The following is a 27,816-nucleotide window of genomic DNA, read 5'->3' as shown; positions in this document are numbered from 1 at the left end:
AGCGGAACCATAGGAACCGGATCACCAAAAAGAGCTGGACTGCCAATCACTGGCGTGACCGCCCTTATGATGCATGTGTTTTTTGTAAAATGCGCATTTTCCACATCTACTGCAAGTCTATGGGCAAAGTCTGCATAGAAGACTCATCGAGTGTGTCCGCTAAATAAAATGAAGTGCTGCGGCTCGGAAGCCCACACTACTGATGAGATTAGGTAATGCTAAAAAAGAAGTACACTGGGCATGGGATTTCCAGAACGCTAGTAATTCTGATAGTGGGCACACAGCCTAAGGCCTCTGACACACTCACGTGAAAATCACGCACGTGCCGAGAGACACGTATTTCCCCTGCGTGTTGCGTGCAGGTACGTACGTGTCTCTGGTACGTGCGGGCCACGTGTGTTCTACGTGTGCTATCCGCGATAGCACACGTAGAACTGGTAATTTGCATACTCACGTGGTCCGCGCTGCTGTCCGTGGTGCTGATCTTCGGTCTCCAGCCCTGCCGTCTCCCCGCTGCTGCTGCTGCCGGCCGCAGTGAAGTGAATATTAAATGAGAATAATGAGCGGCGGTCGGCAGCAAGTGACAGCAGCGGCAGAGACAGGAGGGCTGGAGAAGGTGAGTTAAGGTTTTTTTTTCTCTCTGACACGTGTGTTTTCTCCGGCGCGTGTCACACGGAACCGCATCCACACTACACCCGTGCTGCGGGAGAAAACACTGACATGTCAGCATTTAGAAAAACGCACACATGTACAAACGCACACGGACACACGTTCCGTGTGGTTTTACGTGTGTGTGCCTGCTACAATAGTGTAGCATTGCTGTACGTGTCTCCGTGCCGCCGGTACGTGTAAAAAATGACAAACACGTACCGGCGGCACGGATGTGTGGCGAGGATGCAGAGTCCTGCACACACAGAGGAGCTGATCATGTGACCCCTGACTCCTCCCCTCCATGTGACATCATCACAGGTCCTGTAAGCACAGAACAGCAATATCCAGTGTGCGGCTCTGCAGGAGGAGGTATGTGGAGATTCCCCATTACTGGGCATTAACCCCCTAAATGCAGAGCCCATGATAAATCTGTGTGTGTGACTATAGTTGGATTGTGTGTTATACCGGGGCCAGGACTGGATGTAGTGATCATGTGAAGCCGGTAACAGCTCCGGAGATTCCTTACATGGGATCTTTCTGATGTTACATCGTCATCTTCTCCCCATTCAGGTCCCTACAATATCGGATCCTCTCAGATCTTCTATAGAAGAGAATTCTCCTGATTGACCCATCAAGGATGGATATGGACAGGGACAAGATGGCGGAGAGGATATTACACCTCACCCTAGAGATCCTCTTCCGGCTTACTGGAGAGGTGAGAGATTCTGATGACGTCACATTACATCATTCTTATCTATGGGAATAACAGATGGACAGAACTGGAGAGGTGAGGACTCTGGAAATGTCTGTAGTGAGATTTATTAATGTGTCTCTCCATAACCAGGATTACACAGTAGTGAAGAAGACCTCTAGTGACCGCTGTCAGGCCCCTGTGTCTGAGGGATGGGGTAGACCCCTGAGCCCAATCACGGGGTCTCCACCTCACCCCCTGATACATGAGGACATCAATGACCAGAAGATCCTAGAACTCACCTACAAGATGATTGAGCTGCTGACTGGAGAGGTGACACTGCTGGGAATGCTGGGACATTATACAGTAACGCTATGAAGGGATCGGGGGATGACAGTATCATTGTATGTGTCAGGTTCCTATAAGGTGTCAGGATGTCACCGTCTATTTCTCCATGGAGGAGTGGGAGTATTTAGAAGGACACAAAGATCTGTACAAGGACGTCATGGTGGAGGATCCCCAGCCCCTCACATCACCAGGTAATAGACAGGACTAAATACACATGGCCTATAATTATCTGTATGTAAAGAATGAATTCAGTCCTTGTACGTGTTTCCTCCAGATCTATCCAGTGAGAGGACAACACCAGAGAGATGTCCCCGTCCTCTTCTTCCGCAGGACTGTAAACAAGAAGATCCTGATGTTCCTCAGGAGGATCAGGTAGATGGAGAGAAGGAGTCATGAGATCTCCCTATGATGTGTAGACGGCTGTGAAGATCTTGTTTTCATTTTTTTTTTTTTTTAAGATATACTTTAGGACCTTTATTTCTGAGCAGATAGACAGAGGACCCAGTTCGAGGACTCCCACCAGTCACTCAATACAACTTCAGCCTCTTTAGAGCACGCACACAGCACAATGCAGATGCAGTAAAAAGTCATAGGCTCCTGATGTAATTTTAAAAAGTCTTTTGAGAAATCGGTGGGATCTCCGGACCCGCACCGATTTTGCTCACGATTAAAAGACTTTAAAACATACTACTATTCCACAGACGCTATAGAAGAACTCACGCCACATTTTTTTTTTATACAGTAAACTAGCTGTAGTACCCGAGCGTTGCCAGGGATAGTAACTGTCTCTCTGTCTCTCTCCCAGTCTCTGTCTGTGTGTCGCTGTCTGTCTGTCTCTTTCCTTGTCTGTCTGTTTTTATCTCTCTGTCTGTATTTGCATCAGTCTGCCTCAATCCCTGTGTATGTATATATACAGTTAGGTCCAGAAATATTTGGACAGTGAAACAAGTTTTGTTATTTTAGCTGTTTACAAAAACATGTTCAGAAATACAATTATATATATAATATGGGCTGAAAGTGCACACTCCCAGCTGCAATATGAGAGTTTTCACATCCAAATCGGAGAAAGCGTTTAGGAATCATAGCTCTGTAATGCATAGCCTCCTCTTTTTCAAGGGACCAAAAGTAATTGGACAAGGGACTCTAAGGGCTGCAATTAACTCTGAAGGCGTCTCCCTCGTTAACCTGTAATCAATGAAGTAGTTAAAAGGTCTGGGGTTGATTACAGGTGTGTGGTTTTGCATTTGGAAGCTGTTGCTGTGACCAGACAACATGCGGTCTAAGGAACTCTCAATTGAGGTGAAGCAGAACATCCTGAGGCTGAAAAAAAAGAAAAAATCCATCAGAGAGATAGCAGACATGCTTGGAGTAGCAAAATCAACAGTCGGGTACATTCTGAGAAAAAAGGAATTGACTGGTGAGCTTGGGAACTCAAAAAGGCCTGGGCGTCCACGGATGACAACAGTGGTGGATGATCGCCGCATACTTTCTTTGGTGAAGAAGAACCCGTTCACAACATCAACTGAAGTCCAGAACACTCTCAGTGAAGTAGGTGTATCTGTCTCTAAGTCACCAGTAAAGAGAAGACTCCATGAAAGTAAATACAAAGGGTTCACATCTAGATGCAAACCATTCATCAATTCCAAAAATAAACAGGCCAGAGTTAAATTTGCTGAAAAACACCTCATGAAGCCAGCTCAGTTCTGGAAAAGTATTCTATGGACAGATGAGACCAAGATCAACCTGTACCAGAATGATGGGAAGAAAAAAGTTTGGAGAAGAAAGGGAACGGCACATGATCCAAGGCACACCACATCCTCTGTAAAACATGGTGGAGGCAACGTGATGGCATGGGCATGCATGGCTTTCAATGGCACTGGGTCACTTGTGTTTATTGATGACATAACAGCAGACAAGAGTAGCCGGATGAATTCTGAAGTGTACCGGGATATACTTTCAGCCCAGATTCAGCCAAATGCCGCAAAGTTGATCGGACGGCGCTTCATAGTACAGATGGACAATGACCCCAAGCATACAGCCAAAGCTACCCAGGAGTTCATGAGTGCAAAAAAGTGGAACATTCTGCAATGGCCAAGTCAATCACCAGATCTTAACCCAATTGAGCATGCATTTCACTTGCTCAAATCCAGACTTAAGACGGAAAGACCCACAAACAAGCAAGACCTGAAGGCTGCGGCTGTAAAGGCCTGGCAAAGCATTAAGAAGGAGGAAACCCAGCGTTTGGTGATGTCCATGGGTTCCAGACTTAAGGCAGTGATTGCCTCCAAAGGATTCGCAACAAAATATTGAAAATAAAAATATTTTGTTTGGGTTTGGTTTATTTGTCCAATTACTTTTGACCTCCTAAAATGTGTAGTGTTTGTAAAGAAATGTGACAATTCCTACAATTTCTATCAGATATTTTTATTCAAACCTTCAAATTAAACGTTACAATCTGCACTTGAATTCTGTTGTAGAGGTTTCATTTCAAATCCATTGTGGTGGCATGCAGAGCCCAACTCGCCAAAATTGTGTCACTGTCCAAAGATTTCTGGACCTAACTGTATATATATATATATATATATATATATATATATATATATATAATACTAGATGGTGGCCCGATTCTACGCATCGGGTATTCTAGAATTTACGTATTGTTACGTATAGTTCATGTATGATTTTTGTTATATATATATATATATATATATATATACAGTTAGGTCCAGAAATATTTGGACAGTGACACAAGTTTTGTTATTTTAGGTGTTTACAAAAACATGTTCAGAAATATAATTATATATATAATATGGGCTGAAAGTGCACACTCCCAGCTGCAATATGAGAGTTTTCACATCCAAATCGGAGAAAGGGTTTAGGAATCATAGCTCTGTAATGCATAGCCTCCTCTTTTTCAAGGGACCAAAAGTAATTGGACAAGGGACTCTAAGGGCTGCAATTAACTCTGAAGGCGTCTCCCTCATTAACCTGTAATCAATGAAGTAGTTAAAAGTTCTGGGGTTGATTACAGGTGTGTGGTTTTGCATTTGGAAGCTGTTGCTGTGACCAGACAACATGCGGTCTAAGGAACTCTCAATTGAGGTGAAGCAGAACATCCTGAGGCTGAAAAAAAAAGAAAAAATCCATCAGAGAGATAGCAGACATGCTTGGAGTAGCAAAATCAACAGTTGGGTACATTCTGAGAAAAAAGGAATTGACTGGTGAGCTTGGGAACTCAAAAAGGCCTGGGCGTCCACGGATGACAACAGTGGTGGATGATCGCCGCATACTTTCTTTGGTGAAGAAGAACCCGTTCACAACATCAACTGAAGTCCAGAACACTCTCAGTGAAGTAGGTGTATCTGTCTCTAAGTCAACAGTAAAGAGAAGACTCCATGAAAGTAAATACAAAGGGTTCACATCTAGATGCAAACCATTCATCAATTCCAAAAATAGACAGGCCAGAGTTAAATTTGCTGAAAAACACCTCATGAAGCCAGCTCAGTTCTGGAAAAGTATTCTATGGACAGATGAGACAAAGATCAACCTGTACCAGAATGATGGGAAGAAAAAAGTTTGGAGAAGAAAGGGAATGGCACATGATCCAAGGCACACCACATCCTCTGTAAAACATGGTGGAGGCAACGTGATGGCATGGGCATGCATGGCTTTCAATGCCACTGGGTCACTTGTGTTTATTTATGACATAACAGCAGACAAGAGTAGCCGGATGAATTCTGAAGTGTACCGGGATCTACTTTCAGCCCAGATTTAGCCAAATGCCGCAAAGTTGATCGGACGGCGCTTCATAGTACAGATGGACAATGACCCCAAGCATACAGCCAAAGCTACCCAGGAGTTCATGAGTGCAAAAAAGTGGAACATTCTGCAATGGCCAAGTCAATCACCAGATCTTAACCCAATTGAGCATGCATTTCACTTGCTCAAATCCAGACTTAAGACGGAAAGACCCACAAACAAGCAAGACCTGAAAGCTGCGGCTGTAAAGGCCTGGCAAAGCATTAAGAAGGAGGAAACCCAGCGTTTGGTGATGTCCATGGGTTCCAGACTTAAGGCAGTGATTGCCTCCAAAGGATTTGCAACAAAATATTGAAAATAAAAATATTTTGTTTGAGTTTGGTTTATTTGTCCAATTACTTTTGACCTCCTAAAATGTGGAGTGTTTGTAAAGAAATGTGTACAATTCCTACAATTTCTATCAGATATTTTTGTTCAAACCTTCAAATTAAACGTTACAATCTGCACTTGAATTCTGTTGTGGAGGTTTCATTTCAAATCCAATGTGGTGGCATGCAGAGCCCAACTCGCGAAAATTGTGTCACTGTCCAAATATTTCTGGACCTAACTGTATATATATATATATATATATATATATATATATATATATATATATTATATATATATATAATGTTGTTGTGTGTAGTTACCAAGTGTTTGTGTAGGGCGCTGTACATGTTCTGGGTGTGGCGGGGGGTGAGAGCGGTGTTGCATGTGTTGCGTTGTTTGTGGAGTGCTGTGTGTCTGTAGCGTTGTGTGTGTGTTGCGCGGTTTGTGTGGGTGTGGTGTGTTTTGGGGGGAGGTATGTTTTGTGCAATGTGTGTGTTGTGCGGTATGTGCGTATATTTATGTATGCCGCGGTGTTTGTGTGTTGGGTGTTGTGTGTGTGCGGCGTTGTCTGTGTGTGTGGGTGTCTGTGTATGGCGGTGTTTGTGGTTCCCAGTGTGTGTGTGTGGTGTGTTGTGTGTGTTGGGGGGAGGTGTGCACCTCCCATCGTGCTCCATCCCCTATGCTGCGCATTCCCCATCGTGCTCCATCCCCGATGCTGCGCACCCCCCATCGTGCTCCATCCTCCATGCTGCGCACTCCGCATCGTGCTCCATCCCCCATGCTTCGCACTCCCCATCGTGCTCCATCCCCCATGCTGCGCACTCCCCATCGTGCTCCATCCCCCATGATGCGCACCCCATCGTGCTCCATCCCCCATGCTATAATAGTTCTCCTATTATACTCAGAGAGGAGTATAATAGGAGGACTATAATAGGAGGAGTAGTCCTGGGGGGAGAGGAGTATAATGCCGGCTCCCTGCACATGTGTACCGGGAGCCGGTGTACGCTGGTAACTATGATACACATCGGGTAACTAAGGGACCTTAGTTACCCGATGTGTATAATGGTTACCAGCGTTCACCGGCTCCGTCAAGATCCAAGCATCGCAAGGTTATGTCTGGCGCTGCTGGGATCCTGACGGAGCCGGTGTACACTGGTAACTATGATACACATTGGGTAACTAAGGGACCCTAGTTACCCGATGTGTATAATGGTTACCAGCGTTCACCGGCTCCGTCACGATCCCAGCAGCGCAAGGTTATGTCTGGCGATGCGTGCGGAGGGCCAGGGCGAGTGGCCAATCCATGTGGAGGGCGGGGCCAGGCCGAGGCGAGCGACCAATCCGTGGGGGGGGGCGGAGGCGAGGCGAGCGGCCAATCCGTGCGGGGGGGGGCGGGGCCATGGCGAGCCCAGCGGCCAATCAGCTTTGTGTCACCGTAAGGACACAATTTTGGAGCTAGACAGACAGACAGACAGAATAAGGCAATTATATATATATATATATATATATATATATATATATATTTCTAGGTCTGTCTCTGTCTCTTTCTAGGTCTGTCTCTTTTTAGGTCTGTCTCTTTCTAGGTCTGTCTCTTTCTAGGTCTGTCTCTTTCTAGGTCTGTCTCTTTTTCTAGGTCTGTCTCTTTTTCTAGGTCTGTCTCTTTGCCGCTCTGTCTCTTTGCCGCTCTGTCTCTTTGCCGCTCTGTCTCTTTGCCGCTCTGTCTCTTTGCCGCTCTGTCTCTGTCTTTTTTTTGTCTCTCTCTATCCGTCTCACCACCGACCATCTTTATACCTCACACATAAGCTTCTTATACTATCAGTTTTTGTTCCTATAGCAACCAGTGACAGTTGCTATTTAAAGCCTGCAGCTCCCACCTCCATTCAGTTTAATGGCTACAGGATTTTTGTAGAGTTAGGCTACTTTCACACATCCAGTTTTTGCTCTGTGGCACAATATGGCGCTCTGCAGGAAAAACGCAACCGTTTTTTTTGCCGCCAATTGCGGTTTTTTTTGCATAGACTTACATTAGTGCTGTATTGTGCCGCATGGGTTTGCGTTCGGTCCGGTTTTTGCCGCATGCGGCAGAATTAGCCGATGCTGCGGCCGGATGGAACGGTGCCTGCAACGTTTTTTGCTCCGGCAAAAAAAACGCATCGCGCCGCATCCGGCCGCTACGGCGCATTTTTCAATGCATGCCTATGGACTCTGGATGCGGCGCGATGCGGAAAAAAACGCATCCGGCCGCCGCATGCGGTTTCTTCCGCTGCGCATGCTCAGTAGCGTGCCGCAACCGGAAAAAAACGGACGGGCCGCATGTAAAAACTTATGCAAAGGATGCGGTGTTTTCGCCACATCCGTTGCATAGGTTTCACAGCCGGATTGAGCTGCACTGCTCAAACCGGATGTGTGAAAGTAGCCTAACTGTAAAGCACGGGGTTAAATTTTCCCGCCCAAACATAGTCTATGACTTTCCCTGAGTCACATGGAGTGTCTGTGCAAACTTTCGTGATTGTAAATGCGACGGTGCGGATTCCTTTAGCGGACATACACATACACTGAGCTTTATATATTAGACTAGTGTTGCCCGGGATAGTAACTGTCTCTCTGTCTCTCTCTCCCAGTCTCTGTCTGTGTGTCGCTGTCTGTCTGTCTCTTTCCTTGTCTGTCTGTTTCTATCTCTCTGTATTTGCATCAGTCTGTCTCTGTCTCTGTATCTGTCTGTCTGTCTGTGTTTTTTTCTCTCTCTCTCTCTCTATGTCTCTTTTTGCCCGGGCTGTCTCTTTTTGCCCGGGCTGTCTCTTTTTGCCCGGGCTGTCTCTTTTTGCCCGGGCTGTCTCTTTTTGCCCGGGCTGTCTCTTTTTGCCCGGGCTGTCTCTTTTTGCCCGGGCTGTCTCTTTTTGCCCGGGCTGTTTCTTTTTGCCCGGGCTGTTTCTTTTTGCCCGGGCTGTTTCTTTTTGCCCGGGCTGTCTCTTTTTGCCCGGGCTGTCTCTTTCTACCCGGGCTGTCTCTTTCTACCCGGGCTGTCTGTCTGTCTTTTATTGTCTCTCTCTATCCATCTATCGTATCTTATACTAACAGTTTATTTTGTTCCTACAGCAATCACTGACAGTTGCTATTAATAACCTATAGCTCCCACCTCCATTCAGTTTAATGGCTGTAGAATTTTTGTAGCGTAACTGGAAAGCACGGGGTTAAATTTTCCCGCCCAAACATAGTCTATGACGTTCCCTGGGTCACATGGACTGTGCAAAATTTCGTGATTGTAAATGCGATGGTGCGGATTCCTTTAGCGGACATACATACACACACACACACACACACACACTCTGAGCTTTATATATTAGATGTAGCTATGTGCATTTAATGTAGTTAGTATACGCACATAATGCTGTTTATCTCTCCTTCCCAGTGACTTATTCACTCTGCAGAATCTCCTGGTCATGCTGCATTCTGTGTGACCTGAAAGTGAGTAAATGGATTGTAGTTACAACTTCCATTATCTCCTTATCATTGTTAAGGACATACTAGGAGTTGCAAGTTCATACCATACAGCTATATATGTCGGACGCTGACCTGACATTGCAATTGATTGCTGTACTAAGTATGGTATTGTTCATGACTGTGGATCTGGTGCTGTATTCATATACTGATGAAGGGTCTGGTGCTGTATTTATATGCTGGTGATTTTTCTAATGCTGTATTTATGTTCTGATGGTGCTTTTCATCCTGCATTAATGGTGATATAGTAATCTTTTAATTTATTGATACAAGATCATTATAAAGTCAGTCTGTTCATTGCACACATGGACAACAGAATGACTGAAAATTCAACAGTCTGAATGGGGCCAGATATTTCTACTGAACCAGTGTTCGGTAAAGACCCCATACACTTTAAGTAGTTGTTGGCAGTCTCACCCTGACTCTGCCAAGTGCTCTTTTGTTTCAAATTAGAGACCTGCTGCTAGATATGTCTGGCTGTGGCTTATTTTTTAGAGAACCAAAGGATCTGTAGTCTGCCATCAGTCATAGTTAGCCCTACTGATGTCAGCACCAATTTTCATCAAACTGTCAGCCGTTTGCAAACCTAGCAAATTTTTCAATATTATTTATAAAGTGGCAGCATCTTTATCTTGAAGCATCTTTTTTGTGTCGTTTCAGTCATTTTTACAGTTATATTTTGCCTGCAGGTATTGAATATTCTAGAGAGCAGCTCCAAGCAGAATCCACCAAAAGAATAGTCTGGTTACTAGAGATGAGCGGTGTTCGAATCGAACTGTTCGCCAATCTCAAATTCGACCTGTTTTAGGCAATGTTCGAGTCGTTCGACTAACGCGAACAATTAGCTTCAAGTTCGACAGTTTGAGGTTATGTTCGATAACGGTTCGATCACCAAAAGCGTAACTGGCTTTTCACAGTAAGTGTCATGCGATCATTGTTTCTCTCGCACCCATTCAATTAAATGCGGTGAGATAAAAATTGCACTGCACTCACGGTACACCGGTATACCGCGAGTGCAGGGCGAGAATGGCAATAGCCGGCAACGGAGGAGAGAGGGAGAGAAATCCCTCTGTGCCAGCCCGCCCCTACGCAGCACCGGCCTGCCCCCCCGCAGCTAAGCTCTGCTCGCACGAACGGACCTTAGTCGCAGTGATACCCGCATGACACACTCGGCTCTGCTGTACTGCCAGCGTGAGCCCATTGTCATGCGAGAGGATCGCAGTAGATCCCTGTGTGGCCCCAGCCTAATATGCAACGTCAATGTACAGTATAGTGTGGGGGGGCGGGGTTTTGATCAGTGCTGCTGAAATAATGGCGATCTTTTTTTTTTTTTTTTTCTCTCCTAACCGCATGTACAGTGCGGCGGTGCAGGCTGTCAGCCAATCACACACACACACACCAAAGTGCATTTTTTTGCACGCAAGCAAGGGTATGTGTCATTGGCTGTGTATGTCACATGTCTTTGCCCTATATGACCCGGACACTTTCCTCATCGCCGCCATTAGCTCAGTGCTGCAGTTGTGTGTCAGTCACCGCTACTGCTGCTGTGGGTGCTATAAAGTTTAATAGATAGATAGGTTTAGGGAGTAGGGACTAGTTGTAATTTCAGCCCTTTTGAGGGCTAGGTTAGAGCAGTTCCTAGAAATGTTTGCCAGACAGGTCTGTGACAGTGCTGTGCAAGTGTTTTTCACAGCATCTGGCCAAATCTAGCTCAGGCAATCCTTTTGGGCAGGTAGTGTAGCACTGCTGTGTAGAAAGCTACATCGCCTATCTATCCAGTAGTCAATTTTTTACTGCAGCTACCCCAGGAAATCCCTTGGGCATAGTAGCAGTGTCTGGTAGTCAGTGTTGTAGCCCAGCTGTAAAGTAAGCTACACTGCCTGTCTATCCAGTAGCCAATTTTTTACTGCAGCTAACCCAGGTAATCTGTGAGGAAGGTGCAGGCGGAGATATAATGTTGCTTCATCCAAAGGTTGTGCTCTCGATGTCTAAGAGAGCTCAACACACCAGCATCTGTTTCCACTTCCAAAACAACTGATGACCTGCCAATCACACTGCCTGTTGCGGGTAAAGAGGTGGAAGGTCTGCATCCCCACAGTCACAGAGGATGAAGAGCATGCGGATGCACTTGATGGGGCAGACGGTGGTTGGTCCGCCCCGCTAGGCCGCATTGTAGCACAGTGAGCTTCCCACTGCGACTTATGCTTCATATCCATGTGACGGTTCATGGACGAAGTACTCAAACTAGTGAGGTTTTTGGCCTCTACTTAGAGATTGGTGACAAATCTTACAGATGCCATGAGATGGGTAATCCTTTGCGATGTCAAAAAAGGCCCAGGCTAGGCAAAGCTTAGAGCCCATGCGACCTGCAGAGCAACCACGACTTCTGCTCAGAGGCAGAGTTGTGGCTGAGGATGCAGTTGTTGACGTGCTTCCATTACTCTGTCTCTGTCTAGGAAGGCACAACCTAACCTCGTCATCAGTAGCATCCTCCTCCACCTCATCTGCTGACCTCATCGACAGGCTGACTGTGGGTCTCCAACCTCATCATCACCCTGTGTGTTCTCACTCCCCTCAACCTCAGAGCCAACCTCTTCCTGCTCTGACCGAATAGTTGTCGTTCCAATCAGGTATCTGAGTCTCATCAGCATGTTCCTCATTGTCTCCACAAAGAGTAGTTACAGTTTGGGAATGAGGGTCTACATTATGCTCAAAACCTTCTTCATCTGGGCCTGAATCCGACTCACAAAGCTTCTTGGCATCAGTGCAGATCATTTCCTTGTCTGGACTCACTGCATCTTTGGAGCAGACTTCTGATTCCCAGGCTCTAGTGTGACTGAACAGTTCTGCAGAGTCAACCATCTCTGTTACCCCATACTCAGCAGGGCGGGTGGAGACTTGAGAGCTGGTAGGAAGCAAGTGCGATTGGGGTGACATCTCAGAGGACTGGAGTATTTGGGATGTTGAAGTTGAGGTGGAGGAGAGGCCACTTGATGGAGCATTTGAGATCCATTCAAGCACCTGCTCTTTTGATGCCTCATCTACATTTGGTGGCAATGGTCATGACCGTAAGAAAGATCATATCAGATTGTCCACGGAAAGAAGTAGACATCTTATTTTGGCTGGAAGACCAGTAGTCAGCATTACTTCGAATTCTGACAATCCGAGGGTCATGTTGTAGGTAGTGCAGCAAGAAGGCGCTCATGTGTCTTGCGAATCCTGGAGGACCAAGTCCTTGCTGTGTTGTTGGCAGCGAGGTGACAATCATGCTTCCTTCCTCTGTCCTCTCCCCTGAACCTCGCACAACAGATATGTGATCAAGGTGTCCCTCATCTGCTGAGTCTTCCATGTCCAGCGCCGGTTCGTGCTCCATTTCATCCTGGGCTCCTGCACCTTCCTTAACAGTTTGGCTGCTACCATGCGCCCTTGTTAATCCCTCTACCCCACTGTTCCATGCCTGCCGCCTTGGTGCTGCCGACCATCTGGACCTTGGAGATCTTGTTATCCCTTCCGCATATGACTCCTCCTGTACTTCCTCCCCTTCCTCTTGTCCTACCACCTGACTCCGAATACTGTTTAGAGTGTGCTCCAGCATGTAGATGACCAGAATTGTCATGCTGATAATGGCATCATCGGCACTAAACATCTTTGTCGCCATTTCGAAACTGTGCAGAAGTGTGCATAGGTCCTTGATCTGAGACCACTCCAGCAGCGTGATCTGCCCCACCTCTGGATCTCGTTGACCCAGGCTATACGTCATAACGTAGTGCACCAGGGCTCGGCGGTGCTGCCACAGTTGCTGCAATATGTGCAGAGTCGAATTCCAGCGTGTCCGCACATCGCATTTCAGCCAGTGAACCGGCAGGCCGAAAGACTTCTGGAGCGATGTAAGTCGTTGAGCTGCGGGGTGTGAACGGCGGAAGTGAGCACATAGTGACTGTGTGTTACGTCGCCACTGGAGTCTGCTCCAGCGACTTCTTCTACTACTATTTCCAGTCGACACCATGGATAGTGCTGGTGATGGGAGAGGTGTCGATGCCAGCGGCGCCGGTGGGCACAGGCTCAGATCATCCACTGTGCTGGGTTTCCTTAAGATCTGCAGTACCACTGGCTGACTGTAGGTGGCAGGTGTCTCCCAGCTGAAGTACCATATTCCAGCTACAACCTATGGGAAGACACCACACCCTTTTTAATGCCTCTCCTGTCTGCTGACCACTGCCAGAGATAGTTCTGAACTTCTGGTTCCTGTTCTGCCCTATTCTGTTTTGTGATTTTGTGTGCTGACTACTGCTTGTTTCCTGACTACGTCTCCTGCCTGCTGTTTATGTACATCGTTGCCCGATCTGGATTTGCCCTCTGCTTGTTTTCTGATTACGTCCTTGCCTGCCGATTCTGTCCCTGTTCCACAATTCCTGTTTTGACCCTGCCTGACTACTACTCTCTCGGACTGCAGCCGTCCACAGGTAGTGATCACCTTGGGCCCTGTGTAATTCCAAATCCCTGTATAGGGGTTAAAGGGTTTCAGGTTTCTAGGGGTCCTGCTTGGTGAGTGGCTTCCCTCTAGCCTATCCTTTACAGCCCGTCTGAGTGTGTGGATCCAGGCAGGCGTTACACCGTGCCCTCTGCAGAAGCCCATCTAGGCCGGGATAGTGAGTTATAAATTGCTGGACAACCAGGTTCAACATGTGAGCCACATAAGGCACGTGTGTCATATTGCCCCGGCGAAGGACCGCATCCAGGTTTGCAGCATTGTCGCACATGGCTTTCCCTGGCTGCAGGTTGAGTGGAGACAACCATTTGATGAAATTGGGTCTCCAGAGCTGACCACAACTCCTCAGCGGTGTGACTCACATTTCCCTTACATTTCAAAGTAAAGATTGCCTGATGCCGTTGAGCTCTGCTGCAAGCATAGTAAGGAGGTTGCGGGATTCCTTGTGCGCAGTTACAACGCGAGTGGCCTTACCAGACAAGCTTTGCGTGTAGGTGGAGGACAGAGACGAGGTTGAGGAGGCAGAAGCAGTGGAGGAACGTTTACATACAGAGGATTGACGCACAGCTCGTGGGGACGGCAAGACTTGTACAGCAGACCCTTCTCCATCTCTCACCATAGTTACCCAGTGCTCAGTCAGCAACATGTAATGCCCCTGTCCATGCTTACTGGTCCAAGTATCTATGGTGTAGCGCAGGCACACCTTTCTTGGAGAAGTAGTGGCGACTGGGCATCTGGTACTGGGGCACTGCGATGGACATAAGGTCTTGAAAATCCTCTGTGTCCACCAGGCGGAAAGGCAGCATTTCTGTAGCCAACAGCTTGCAGATGCTGAAAGTCAACTGTTCTGCCTTATTGCAGCCTGCTAATAGTCATTCATTCATTGCAATTTCTGTTACAACCCCTAGAGGTCGCTGTGATTTTTTTGAATTGATGATTTTCCCTTTAAGCTAAATGTATTCTGGATAAGAAATGTCCCCCTGAGCTGAGAAGAAGCCTGCAGCCATTTTCTCTTTGGATTTGTCAGGAAAGCACCTGCCGACTTACCTCTCTGTACATTCACCCCTGCCTAGTGTAATCCGGTGAGCAAAGCAAATTACATGTGTTAGTGATAGAATCTTAGATGGAAGACTGTAGTAAATGCATTGTACATAGTAATCCTACATCTTAGTCCCTGCCTTGTTTGTATAGATAAGATTTTCTATGTGTTGCAACTGCAGTGGCCTTTCACCTACATTCTCATTATAACTGCATCTCATATACTGTTATGCTATGTTAACTCTGTATTAACACTGTACTGACTGTAATCATTTTCTTGTTATAGTTTTTCCCCATATTCAACTGTATGTATCTTGGATATACCGTATTCTGTATTCATCTCTACCTTGGATATTCCTATATTCACTATATATTCCATGTATACTGCAATCAAGTTCACGTTGCCAGCTAATAAATCACGGCTACTAAATTCCACAGTCTGTTTATTTGAAATGTGAGCGAGGGTTTAGCTGTATGCCGGAGATTCACAGCGTTACGTGAAAGAAGGCAGAACATCAACCTCTTAGGCATGTCATGCCCTTCTAAAATCATGTAAAATGCAGCAAGGGGACTCCAACAAGAGTCTCCATGTTTTCCAAAAATTTTGGCAAAGACACCACTTAAGTGGCATCAATTGTTCCACAGTTGCAAACTTAAAATGGTTCTTTTCATGAAGCACATTCAAAAATTCACAAGCCTTTAGTCTCCCCAGGATGACACGGGGTAGAAAAGTCCTTGCGGATCCATGACTTGTTCATCTTAATGAACGTTAGTCTGTCCACATTGTCACTGGAAAGACACGTGCACTTATTTGTCAGCTCACCACCAGCAGCACTGAAGAGACGTTCCGAGAGAACGCTGGCTGCGGGACATGACAAGATCTCCAAGGTGTAAGTGGCAAGCTCAGGCCATTTTACCAGATTGGAAGCCCAAAATGAGCAAGGATCAAGTTGCACAGTCATGGCATCGATGTTCACTTGAAGATATTCCTATATCTGTGTCTCCTCCTCCTTTTACTCGTCCATCTCTTTTCTTTCAGCATGAGTATATGTAGTGTTTGTGGTGTCTTCTGAGTTGTTTGTCACCTTTTGGACACCTTAGAAGGTGTTTTCTATGTGTTTGTGTTTGCTTGCCATTGTTTTCAATGATGTTCGATTGTGTTCGAAAATGTTCGACGGACATTAGTCGAAAGTTCGACGAACACACCCGCCGTTAGACGAACCGAACCCGAACACTAGGGTGGTGGCTCATCACTACTGGTTACATCTTTGAACCTTGAAACCTAAGGTTCAAAAGACTAAACATATGAATATGAAGTCGTTTTGACATTGCAGTACACATGGTTTTTCTTATTACCATTAAAACCACTTTGATCCCCGCCTGAAAAAGATGTTATGTGCACCAACCCTTATGAGACGGAACATATGCATAGCAAGTCGCTTTAACATTGCAATGCAAATGTTCCTTATTTTTCAGATGGGTTCCAAATGCAATCCATCTGAAAAAGACATCGTGTGCACATAGACTTAAGGCCACTTTACACACAGCGACATTGCTAGCGATGTCGCTGGTGAATGCACCCGTCCCCGTCGGTTGTACGTCATGGGCAAATCGCTGCCCATGGCACACAACATCGCTAACACCCGTCACATATACTTACCTTCCTAGTGACGTCGTTGTGGCCTACGAACCTCCTCCTTTCTAAGGGGGCGGTCTGTGCGGCGTCACAGCGGCATCACTAAGCGACCGCCCAATAGAAGCAGAGGGGCGGAGATGAGCGGCCGTAACATCCCGTCCACCTCCTTCCTTCCACATTGCCGGCGACACAGGTACAATGTTTTTCCTCGTTCTTGCGGTGTCACACATAGCGATGTGTGCTGCCACAGGAACGACGGACAACCTGCGTCCAAAAGCAGCAATGATATTTGAGATTAGAACGATGTGTCAACGATCAACGATATGGTGAGTATTTTTGATCGTTAATGGTCGTTACTGCGTTTCACACGCAATGACATTGCTAACTAGGCCGGATGTGTGTCACAAATTCCGTGACCCCCAACAACATCTCGTTATAGATGTCGTTGCTTGTAAAGTGGCATTTAGGCTGACTTGCCAGTAGGGGGCATGACCACTTAAAGTGCCTAGGGCAGGATCAACGCCGAATAGTGAGGTGCTTTTTCTGGTCGACATTTTATTCACTATTATTTCTGGGTTTTTGGATTTCTTTTTCATACGTCTTCTGCATCTGTCTGTGACTTTTACAATTTTTGTTTCAGGGTGAAGATCTGACCAATATTAATACTACAGAGACATATGTGAGGGGTGATGAGTGGTGTAAAGAGAAGATTCGTACAGATAACCGCACAGGTGAGTAGTGACCACTAAATGTACAGAAGTCACAGGTTCTACTCAGTCACTGGATGGTGTAATTATGTATTCAATATTTGGGTTCTGATACACTGAGTTTTTCATGGGGATTTTACACCTAAAGATTTATTGCTTAAACCCTTCCACCGAAGCCTAATTTCATCTTCCTCATGGAACCGCATTTGTCAGTTCTTTATGTGGTAATAACTCTGCAACGCTTCAACAGATCTCGGTGATTCTCAGAGATTTTCTGGTGATACATTGTACTTCATGACAGTGGTAAATTTAAGATGACATGTTTTGCGTTTATTTGTGAAAATATTGGAAATTTGGAGAAAATTTTGCAATTTTCAAACTTTGAATTTTTAAGCCCATAAATCTGTGCGATATGTCACACAAAATAAATACTGAATAACATTTCTCACATGTTTACTTTACATCAGCACAATTTTTAGAACATAATTTTTTTATTTTTAGGAAGTTAAAAGGTTAAACATTACTTACAGCAAAAATAGGGCTGCAGTTGTAAAGCGCCCAGTCCAAAAACTAGTACTCTAGCAGGCTACAACTAAGCCCCCACTAAGTGGAGGCATCACAGGTGCAGGAGGAGCAAATCACACACACACGTCCAAAAAATGGAGGGGGCGATTGCTGGATGATAAAAGTGCACACTGATGGCTTGCATAGAGCGCTGTTCACACATGCACGGTCACAAGCCTGCAGCCTTTTAGGTGACGCCCATACTATTAGAGCAGGCGGGCTATTAAGCCGTACTCCATCTGTGCACCATACAGGGATAGGAACTCTAATATGCAAGGCCTAAGAGAAAGGGGCCTGGCTGTATCCTGTACAAAAAATATGAGGTTTTAGTTGGTATTATGGCCAGAATACAGAAGAAGCCTACAACCCTCGTCACAGGAACCTCCTTTTTTCAAAGCAATTTCTCATTTTTCCAACAAAATTTAGAAAACCATTTATTTAGGGACCACATCATATTTAAAGTGATTTTGAGACGCCTAGGTGACAGAAAATACCCAAAAGGGACACCATTCTAAAAACTGACCCCTCACACTGCTCACACCCACATCCAATAAGTTAATTAACCCATTGGCTGAGAAGCACTTCCAGGAAATAGCTAGCTAGTCCTTTTAAGGGCAGGGCAGACATGCGCGCAAGTGCCCTAGGCGCAATCCTGGGGCACCTGAGCTGTGTGCACAGGCCCCGGGAGGAGGAGGCAGATAAACACATAGACGGCCGTGGTAGTGCAGAGGAGGACGCTGTCCAGTCACGGGGGTAAGTGAGTCAATGTCTCTGCCGGGGAGAGGCAGGGTAGGGCAGGGACGCCGGCGCTACAGGTATAAGTGATTATGCGGCTTTATTCTTGAGGTCAGTACGATTGCAGCGATACTAAGGTTTATATAGGTTCTTTAGGTTTGGCTACTATCACGCTGAAAAAACGCTTTTTTACAAAATAAAGATTTTTGCATAACCAAATTTTGAAGGCTATAGTCTGAAGACACACATCCAGCTGAAATGCATTGTAGCACAGAGATCTGCTGGGTCCCTGCACTGCAATACAAGCTGTTGGCCAAACAGTGGCTGGCAACTGACATCCATACCATGACTGGGGGCAGCGCATGAGAGTTTCTTCATGCGCCGTAGCGCTCACTCCTATGTAAATGTAGAAAAATGCTAGCTAGATACATAGATAGATACATAGCTTGTACAGCTAATTAGCTGAATTATTAAATATATCGAGGTAAAAATTTTTTCATAGGATCCCCCTAGTTTTCATAACCACCACAGGTAAAGCAGCAACCCTCAGCTGTCTTCTGTACCTTGACTGGTTATGAAAAATATAGGGGATCCCATGCTTTTTATTTTTATTAAATAATTTAAAAAAACGGCATGGTGTCCCCTCATTTTTCATAACCAGTCAAGGCTCAGCTAGTATTATTAAGGGTGGGAAGGCCCATCCCCAGACTAAAAATATCAGCCCGCAGCCTCCCCAGAAATGGCGCATCCATTTGATGTGCCAATTCTGATGCTTAACCCAGCTCTTCCAAATTGCCTTCATGTGGTGGCATTCGAGGTCATATATTGGGTTAATGTCAACTGTGAATTGACAGCTGACATCAAGCCCTGGTGTCAGTAATGGGTGGGCATTTATCAGACACCCCCTTATTAACCCAGTAGATGTAAATATAAAAAAAACACACAAAAAATATTTAAAAAAACACCCCGTGACTCTAGCCCTCATTCACCAATTTATTAAAACAAATAAAAAAAAAAATTGTTAAAGTTACAACATAATGCACATGGAGGACCCATGACGTTCCCCAACTCCGTGGCCCAGCCTATGAAGAACGTTTAGAAAGTTTATAGACCTTGCTGAAAAGGGAGCAAATAGGTCTGGAAGAAACAAGAGAAAAACGGTTTACGGATCAAGAAATTAAGTACAGTTAGGTCCAGAAATATTTGGACAGTGACACAATTTTCGCGAGTTGGGCTCTGCATGCCACCACATTGGATTTGAAATGAAACCTCTACAACAGAATTCAAGTGCAGATTGTAACGTTTAATTTGAAGGTTTGAACAAAAATATCTGATAGAAATTGTAGGAATTGTATACATTTCTTTACAAACACTCCACATTTTAGGAGGTCAAAAGTAATTGGACAAATAAACCAAACCCAAACAAAATATGTTTATTTTCAATATTTTGTTGCGAATCCTTTGGAGGCAATCACTGCCTTAAGTCTGGAACCCATGGACATCACCAAACGCTGGGTTTCCTCCTTCTTAATGCTTTGCCAGGCCTTTACAGCCGCAGCCTTCAGGTCTTGCTTGTTTGTGGGTCTTTCCGTCTTAAGTCTGGATTTGAGCAAGTGAAATGCATGCTCAATTGGGTTAAGATCTGGTGATTGACTTGGCCATTGCAGAATGTTCCACTTTTTTGCACTCATGAACTCCTGGGTAGCTTTGGCTGTATGCTTGGGGTCATTGTCCATCTGTACTATGAAGCGCCGTCCGATCAACTTTGCGGCATTTGGCTGAATCTGGGCTGAACGTATATCCCGGTACACTTCAGAATTCATCCGGCTACTCTTGTCTGCTGTTATGTCATCAATAAACACAAGTGACCCAGTGCCATTGAAAGCCATGCATGCCCATGCCATCACGTTGCCTCCACCATGTTTTACAGAGGATGTGGTGTGCCTTGGATCATGTGCCGTTCCCTTTCTTCTCCAAACTTTTTTCTTCCCATCATTCTGATACAGGTTGATCTTTGTCTCATCTGTCCATAGAATACTTTTCCAGAACTGAGCTGGCTTCATGAGGTGTTTTTCAGCAAATTTAACTCTGGCCTGTCTATTTTTGGAATTGATGAATGGTTTGCATCTAGATGTGAACCCTTTGTATTTACTTTCATGGAGTCTTCTCTTTACTGTTGACTTAGAGACAGATACACCTACTTCACTGAGAGTGTTCTGGACTTCAGTTGATGTTGTGAACGGGTTCTTCTTCACCAAAGAAAGTATGCGGTGATCATCCACCACTGTTGTCATCCGTGGACGCCCAGGCCTTTTTGAGTTCCCAAGCTCACCAGTCAATTCCTTTTTTCTCAGAATGTACCCGACTGTTGATTTTGCTACTCCAAGCATGTTTGCTATCTCTCTGATGGATTTTTTCTTTTTTTTTCAGCCTCAGGATGTTCTGCTTCACCTCAATTGAGAGTTCCTTAGACAGCATGTTGTCTGGTCACAGCAACAGCTTCCAAATGCAAAACCACACACCTGTAATCAACCCCAGACCTTTTAACTACTTCATTGATTACAGATTAACGAGGGAGACGCCTTCAGAGTTAATTGCAGCCCTTAGAGTCCCTTGTCCAATTACTTTTGGTCCCTTGAAAAAGAGGAGGCTATGCATTACAGAGCTATGATTCCTAAACCCTTTCTCCGATTTGGATGTGAAAACTTTCATATTGCAGCTGGGAGTGTGCACTTTCAGCCCATATTATATATATAATTGTATTTCTGAACATGTTTTTGTAAACAGCTAAAATAACAAAACTTGTGTCACTGTCAAAATATTTCTGGACCTAACTGTAACTGTCAAGTTCAGTGGAAGAAGCCTGATGGTATGGGGGTGTTTCACAGCCAAAGGCATTGGATACTTGACCAAGAATGATGGTAGTCTCAATGCTAAGCTATATATGAGTATCTTACAAGACGAGTTTCTTCGTACACTCGAGTACTATGGGTATGAAAAGGACGACAAAGTGTTCTAGCAGGGCAACGACCCGAAGCATACATCGATATTGGCGAAGAAATGATTCAGTGACAATGAAGTAAAGCTGCTGGATTAGCCTTCACAGTCCTCAGACCTCAACCCAATCAAACACTTGTGGGTAGAGTTGAAAAAAAGCTGTATACGTACCCAAGTAAGTTAACCAGTATGCACCATCATTTGGAATGTGTAGAAGAAATGTGCAATCAGACTTCAGTCGAGGCATGCTTGAATCTAATCAAGAACCTGCCCAGAAAGATTCAGGCAGAGTTGAAAGTCAAACATGGATTGACAAATTACTAACAGAATAATCAAAATTTAGATTTTTAGGAGCAAAACAGTAACAATGCAGTGACATGACAACAATCTGCATAACTAATCAAATGCTAAATAGTTGCAAGTCACATTTATGTATGAGATAGCCAAGATGGTTGTCTATAAAATGAAGGTTGTCTCACACACAAAACTGTAGGGGATGGTGAGATATGGAGCCTGAAATTTAAGAGTTCAAAACTTAGTTACCATTTTGCTTGTCAGTGTAGGCACTCATCATTGGCTGTATTTATTTTTCACGCTGTTCACCTTGCAGTAAAATTGATAAGACGATTTTATTCTTCAGGTCAGTACTTTTAGTGTGATACCAGATTTACACTGAATAGTAACAAACACAACACGTTTATTTTCCTCCCATTTTTCATAAGCTGAATTCAATGATCTAAGGCTTTCTATGTACATAAGGCCTTTTTTTCGCAAATATTGTTCACAAATTTGTCTAAATCTATGTGAGTGAGCACTTCTCCTTTGCTGAGATAATCCATCTACATCACAGGTGTGGATATCAGGATTCTAATTATACAGCATGGTTATTGCACAGGTGTGCCTTAGGCTAGCCACAATAAAAGGCCACTCTAAAATTTTCAGTTTCCCAGTATTGGGACAGTCCGGAAGGTGTGCGTCAGTATGTGGTGTGACCGTCATTTACCTCCCGCAGTGCAATACATCTCCTTCATATGGAGTTGATCAGGTTGTTGATTGTGGCCTGTGTAATGTTGGTCAACTTTTCTTCAATAGCTGTATGAAGTTGCTGCATATTGGCTGGAACTGTAACATGCTGTCGTATACGCTGATCCAGAGCATCCCAAATATGCTCAATGGGTGACATATCCAGAGAGTATGCTGGCCATGCAAGAAATGGGATGTTTTCAGCTTCCAGGAATTGTGTACAGATTCTTGCACTATCTTGTTGTAACATGAGGTGATGGTCATGGATGACTGGTACAACAATGGGCCTCAGGATCTTTTCACGATATATTTATACATTCAAAATGGCGTCAATAAAATGCACATGTGTTGGTTGTCCATAACATACTGTAAATCTGCCCATACCATAACCCCACCGCCACCATGGGCCACTCGATTCACAATGTTGACCTCAGTAAACTGCTTAACCACACAATGACATACACGCAGTCTGCCATTTGCCCTGTACAGTAAAAACCGGGATTCATCTAGTTCTTCAACATATCAGACGCATTTGCCCACTCATACTGGTTACGGCAACAAACTGCAGCCAGGTGGATACCCCAATGAGGACAATGAGCAGAAAATTAGCTTCCCTGACTGACTGTTTCTGACAGTTTGTGCAGAAATTCTTTGGTTATGGACCGATTGTGGCAGCAGCTGTCCGGGTGGCTGGTCTCAGACAATCTTGGAGGTGGAGATCTTGGATGTGGAGGTCCTGGGCTGGTGGTTTGCGGTTCTGGGACGTTTGGATGTACTACCGAATTCTCTGAAATGCCTTTTGAAATGGCTTATGGTAGATAAATGAGCATTCAATTCATAGGCAACAGCTCATGTGGACATTCCTGCAGTCAGCATGCTAATTGTACGCTCCCTCAAAACTTGCAACATATGTGGCATTGTGCTGTGTGATAAAACTGCACATTTTAGAGTGGCCTTTTATTGTGGCCAGCCTAAGGGGACGGTTCCACTTGCATATGACTCATGCGAGTCTCACATCGGAATCACCCTGCACAGGTGCACACTCTCCGACAGGAGCGGGTCGGCTGCATGTATTTCTATATAGCTAAGGCAATCGTGTCCGGAGAGCATCAGGCCGTACGGTGATACCGATGCGAGGCTCACACGAGTCATACGCAAGTGGAACCGTACCCTTAAGTGGCCTTTACGACGAGATGTCGTTGGGGTCACGGAACTCATGACGCACATCTGGCCTCGTTATCGACGTTGTTGTGTGTGTGAAACGTACGAACGACCGCTAACTATCAAAAATACTCACCTAATCGTTGATCGTTGACACGTCGTTCATATCACAAATATCAATGCTGGTGCAGGACGTAGGTTGTCCTGAGGCAGCACACATCGCTACGTGTGACACCCCAGGTACGACGAACTACATCGTACATGGGCCTCCGGCAACGAGGTAAGCGTATCTTTCCTTTGGCTGCACTCGGCCCCTCCGCTTCTATTGGCCACCTGCCGTGTGACGTCGCTGTGACGCCACACGAACCGCCCCCGTAGAAAAGAGGAAGTTCGCCGGCCACAGAGATGTCCCTAGGCAGGTAAGTATGTGTGACGGGGACTAACGATATTGTGCGCCATGGGCAGCGATTTTGCCCGTGACGCACAAACGACGATGTTGCTGTTTGTAAAGTGGCCTTTAGGCTTACCTGTGCATGCTGTCTAATAAGCATCTTGATATGCCACACCTGTTAGGTGGATAAATTGTCTCGGCAAAGGAGAAATGCTCACTAACACAGATTTAGACAATTTTATGATCAACCTTTGAGAGAAAAAGTCCTTGTGTATACATGGAAAATGTCTTTGAAAAGATCTCTGAGTTTAGCTCATGAAAAATGGGAGAAAAGATAATTGTGGCATTTAGATTTTCGCTCAGTGTATATAGTGTTTGTTTTTTTTTTTAAATAAAGGTTTTTTTGCATCACCACATTTTCAAGGCTACAGTTTTTGTTATGTTTCTGCCATTAGTATTGTGAGGGCTTGAATTTTTCAGGACTTTTTTTTTTTTTTTTACACAATAAAAACAATTTTATATAGAAATATTTTTTTTTTTTTTTTTTGCATTGCTCTATTTTGAGAGCTATAGTTTTTTGTTGTTTTTTTTTCACTTATGGAGCTGTATGGCAGCTTGTTTTTTGCAGTACAAGATGACATTTTCAGCTATAACATTTTTATGTGCTGTGCATATTTGACTTTTTGACTGCATTTTATTCCACTTTTTTTGTTCTATGATGAAAGACCGTTTTTAGTATGATGTTAACTCAAATGGTTAACTAGTAAGATAGTTTTATAGAATTTGGTTGTTTCAGATGTGCCGATACCAAATATTCATATTTATTGGTATAATATTTTCTTTTTTATTATTTATTTTCTGGGATTTTTTTATATTTTTACATTTTTTTTTTAACTTTTTTTAAAACTTTTTTACTTATACTTTTTATGGGACATTAACTTTTACTACTCAGTTCACTGGTATAAATATTGCAATGAACATATATGGCTATACATTACACCTGTCAGTGTAACACTGACAGAACACCTGTTATACCATACTCCTGGCATAGTCTAACAGGCCACTATTGCTGGTAGACCCAGAGGTCATCATTTGATCTAGGGTTACCATGGTAACGATCGGACCCCTGTGATCATGTGATGGAGGTCTTGATCTCATTGGAGAGGAGGCACACTCGCTCTCCCAGCCTCCTAAATGCTGCGATCACCATTGATTGTGGCATTTAGGAATTAAACAGAGAAGGGACCATCCCTGGCTGTGACAGTGGGAGCTCGGCTGCCGAGCTCCCAGCAGCGATCAGGTGGGCACAGTTCGTATACCAGCATGATCATCTTGATGTAACTTTAAGTCATTTTGCAGGAACCCCTACCCGACCATGATGTAAACTTACGTCAAATGTCATGAAGAGGTTAAAACCACCTAACATCACAAACCTTACCAAATATAAGCAGCTCTAGCCATTGCATTAGTGAGGACTTAATTAAATGTTTGACCAATTATAGCAGTATAAATTTCAAGTTGATGGTTTTGTACAGCCCCGGAATGATGGTGCAAATATTCACATGGCCGTCAGGCGGAAAATATGTCCCCCACCCCTAATATAACTGGTAACGATTGGTGACAGGTGAAGTGAAATTTGAACTTATGGAGAAGACAACGCCAACAGAGAAAAAATTGAAACAAAATAACCTAGTGGCCTAACATCATAATCTAACAGTTCCTGCGTTTGTGCTCTTCTTTTGTATTACAATGTGTATGAAAATGTATTAAATCTATAATATTGTTATTTCAATGAAGTGTCATTGAAAAATATTAAAATCACTTTTATTCTTGGCAGATGACTGCACCAGAAGCTCAGTGGGACATCGGGTATTTTCAGATTTTGAAGCAGATGACCATGGTATTACGTCAGATACATATGAAGAACATTCTAATCTTCCAGATGTACTTCAAGTCCTTCTCAGAAAAAATATTTCATCTGATCATTTTCAACAGGTCCTTTCTTCTGCTTCGTCAATGACCGATAGGCAAAACAAAAGTAATAGAATGACTGTTGAAAATGAACAAACTCTTAAAGAGGAGAAATCATTTTCATGCTCAGAATGTGGGAAATATTTTAAAAAGAAATCACATCTTCTTACACATCAGAAAATTCACACAGGGGAGAAGCCATTTTCATGTTCAGAATGTGGGAAATGTTTTATTGAGAATTCCATACTTCTTAGACATCAGAGAATTCACACAGGAGAGAAGCCATATTCATGTTCAGAATGTGGTAAAAATTATAACGAAAAATCTAAACTTGTTATTCATCAGAAAATTCACACAGGAGAAAAGCCATTTATATGTTCAGAATGTGGGAAATGTTTTATACAGAAAGCACAACTTGTAGTACATCAGAGAACTCACACAGGTGAGAAGCCATTTTCATGTTCTGAGTGTGGAAAATGTTTTATTAAGAAACCACATCTTGTTAAACATCAGAGAATTCACACACGGAAGAAGCGATATTCATGTTCAGAATGTGTGAAATGTTTTAATGAGAAATCAGAGCTTGCTACACATCAGAGAATTCACACAGGGGAGAAACCATTTTCATGTTCAGAATGTGAGAAATGTTTTATAAAGAAATCACAGCTTGTTGTACATCAAAGAATTCACACAGGGGAGAAGGGATTTTCATGTTCAGAATGTGGGAAACTTTATAGCGAGAAATTCAAACTTGTTGTACATCAGAGAATTCACACAGGGGAGAAGCCATTTTCATGTTCAGAATGTGGGAAATGTTTTATACAGAAATCACAGCTTGTAAAACATCAGAGGATTCACACAAAAGAGAAGCCATATTCATGTTCAGAATGTGGGAAATTTTTTAAAGATAAATCATATCTAATTACACATCAGAGAATTCACACAGGAGAGAAGCCATTTTCATGTTCAGAATGTGGGAAGTGTTTTATTGAGATTTCCAGTCTTCTTAGACATCAGAGAACTCACACAGGGGAGAAGCCATATTCATGTTCAGAATGTGGGAAACATTATAACGAAAAATTCAAACTTGTTAGTCATCAGAGAATTCACACAGGAGAAAAGCCATATTCATGTTCAGAATGTGAGAAATGTTTTAGAAACAAATCACATCTTGTGGTACATCAGAGAATTCACACAGGGAAGAAGCCATTTTCTTGTTCAGAATGTGGGAAATGTTTTACAGTGAAAGAAAGCCTTGCTAGACATCAAAGGACACACACAGGGAAGTAGCTATTTTTTTATGATTTTCTTGAAAACTAGTAAGTAAAAATGCAAATTATAGTAAAGTCACACATCTACAAGAAAGAGGGGAAAACAATTTGCAGCATTATATTATTATTAGAAAATATATAAAATTAGCAATGATGAACTGTTATTGAAAAGAAATTAGTATCCATATAATACAGCTATATATGAACCATATACTGTATGTATAAAATATTTACCATTTACATAAACAAGTTGTCTGGTGTAGCTCTTTCCTCTGCAATGTGACGTCAGCAATGGAGAGATTCTGCTTTACATGATCCGGACAGTTGCCATCCAACACCCAGCCCATCTGTTAATTATATCTATTCTGTTTATCGGGGTTTCCAACTTCCAACTGTGGCTTATGGCTGTTTGCCAACTAGGTGTATTAGCACCAGGTCTTCCAAGCAGGTATAAATAGCAGGCAAAACTCTAGATTATAAATTATGTGAGTAGCATTGCAAAGAAGAACAAATCTAG

At 44.0% G+C, this 27,816-nt stretch overlaps 1 protein-coding gene across 1 annotated transcript in view; it reads left to right on the top strand.

Annotated features, from left to right (window-relative positions):
• The window catches only part of LOC142311957 (uncharacterized), a 141,646-nt gene extending 114,157 nt beyond the window's left edge, over positions 1–27,489 (top strand). The window contains exon 8 of the mRNA XM_075350825.1: positions 26,140–27,489. Within this exon, the coding sequence (XP_075206940.1) occupies positions 26,140–27,318 (1,179 nt within the window). The 3' untranslated portion in view covers positions 27,319–27,489. The remainder of the gene's footprint in view (positions 1–26,139) is intronic.
• The last annotated feature ends 327 nt before the right edge of the window (positions 27,490–27,816 follow it).

This window comes from Anomaloglossus baeobatrachus, chromosome 5 (genome assembly GCF_048569485.1).
Source record: "Anomaloglossus baeobatrachus isolate aAnoBae1 chromosome 5, aAnoBae1.hap1, whole genome shotgun sequence".
Taxonomy (NCBI): domain Eukaryota; kingdom Metazoa; phylum Chordata; class Amphibia; order Anura; family Aromobatidae; genus Anomaloglossus; species Anomaloglossus baeobatrachus.
The sequence above is the reverse complement of the archived record's forward strand: the minus strand, read 5'-3'. Positions and strand labels throughout refer to the sequence as shown.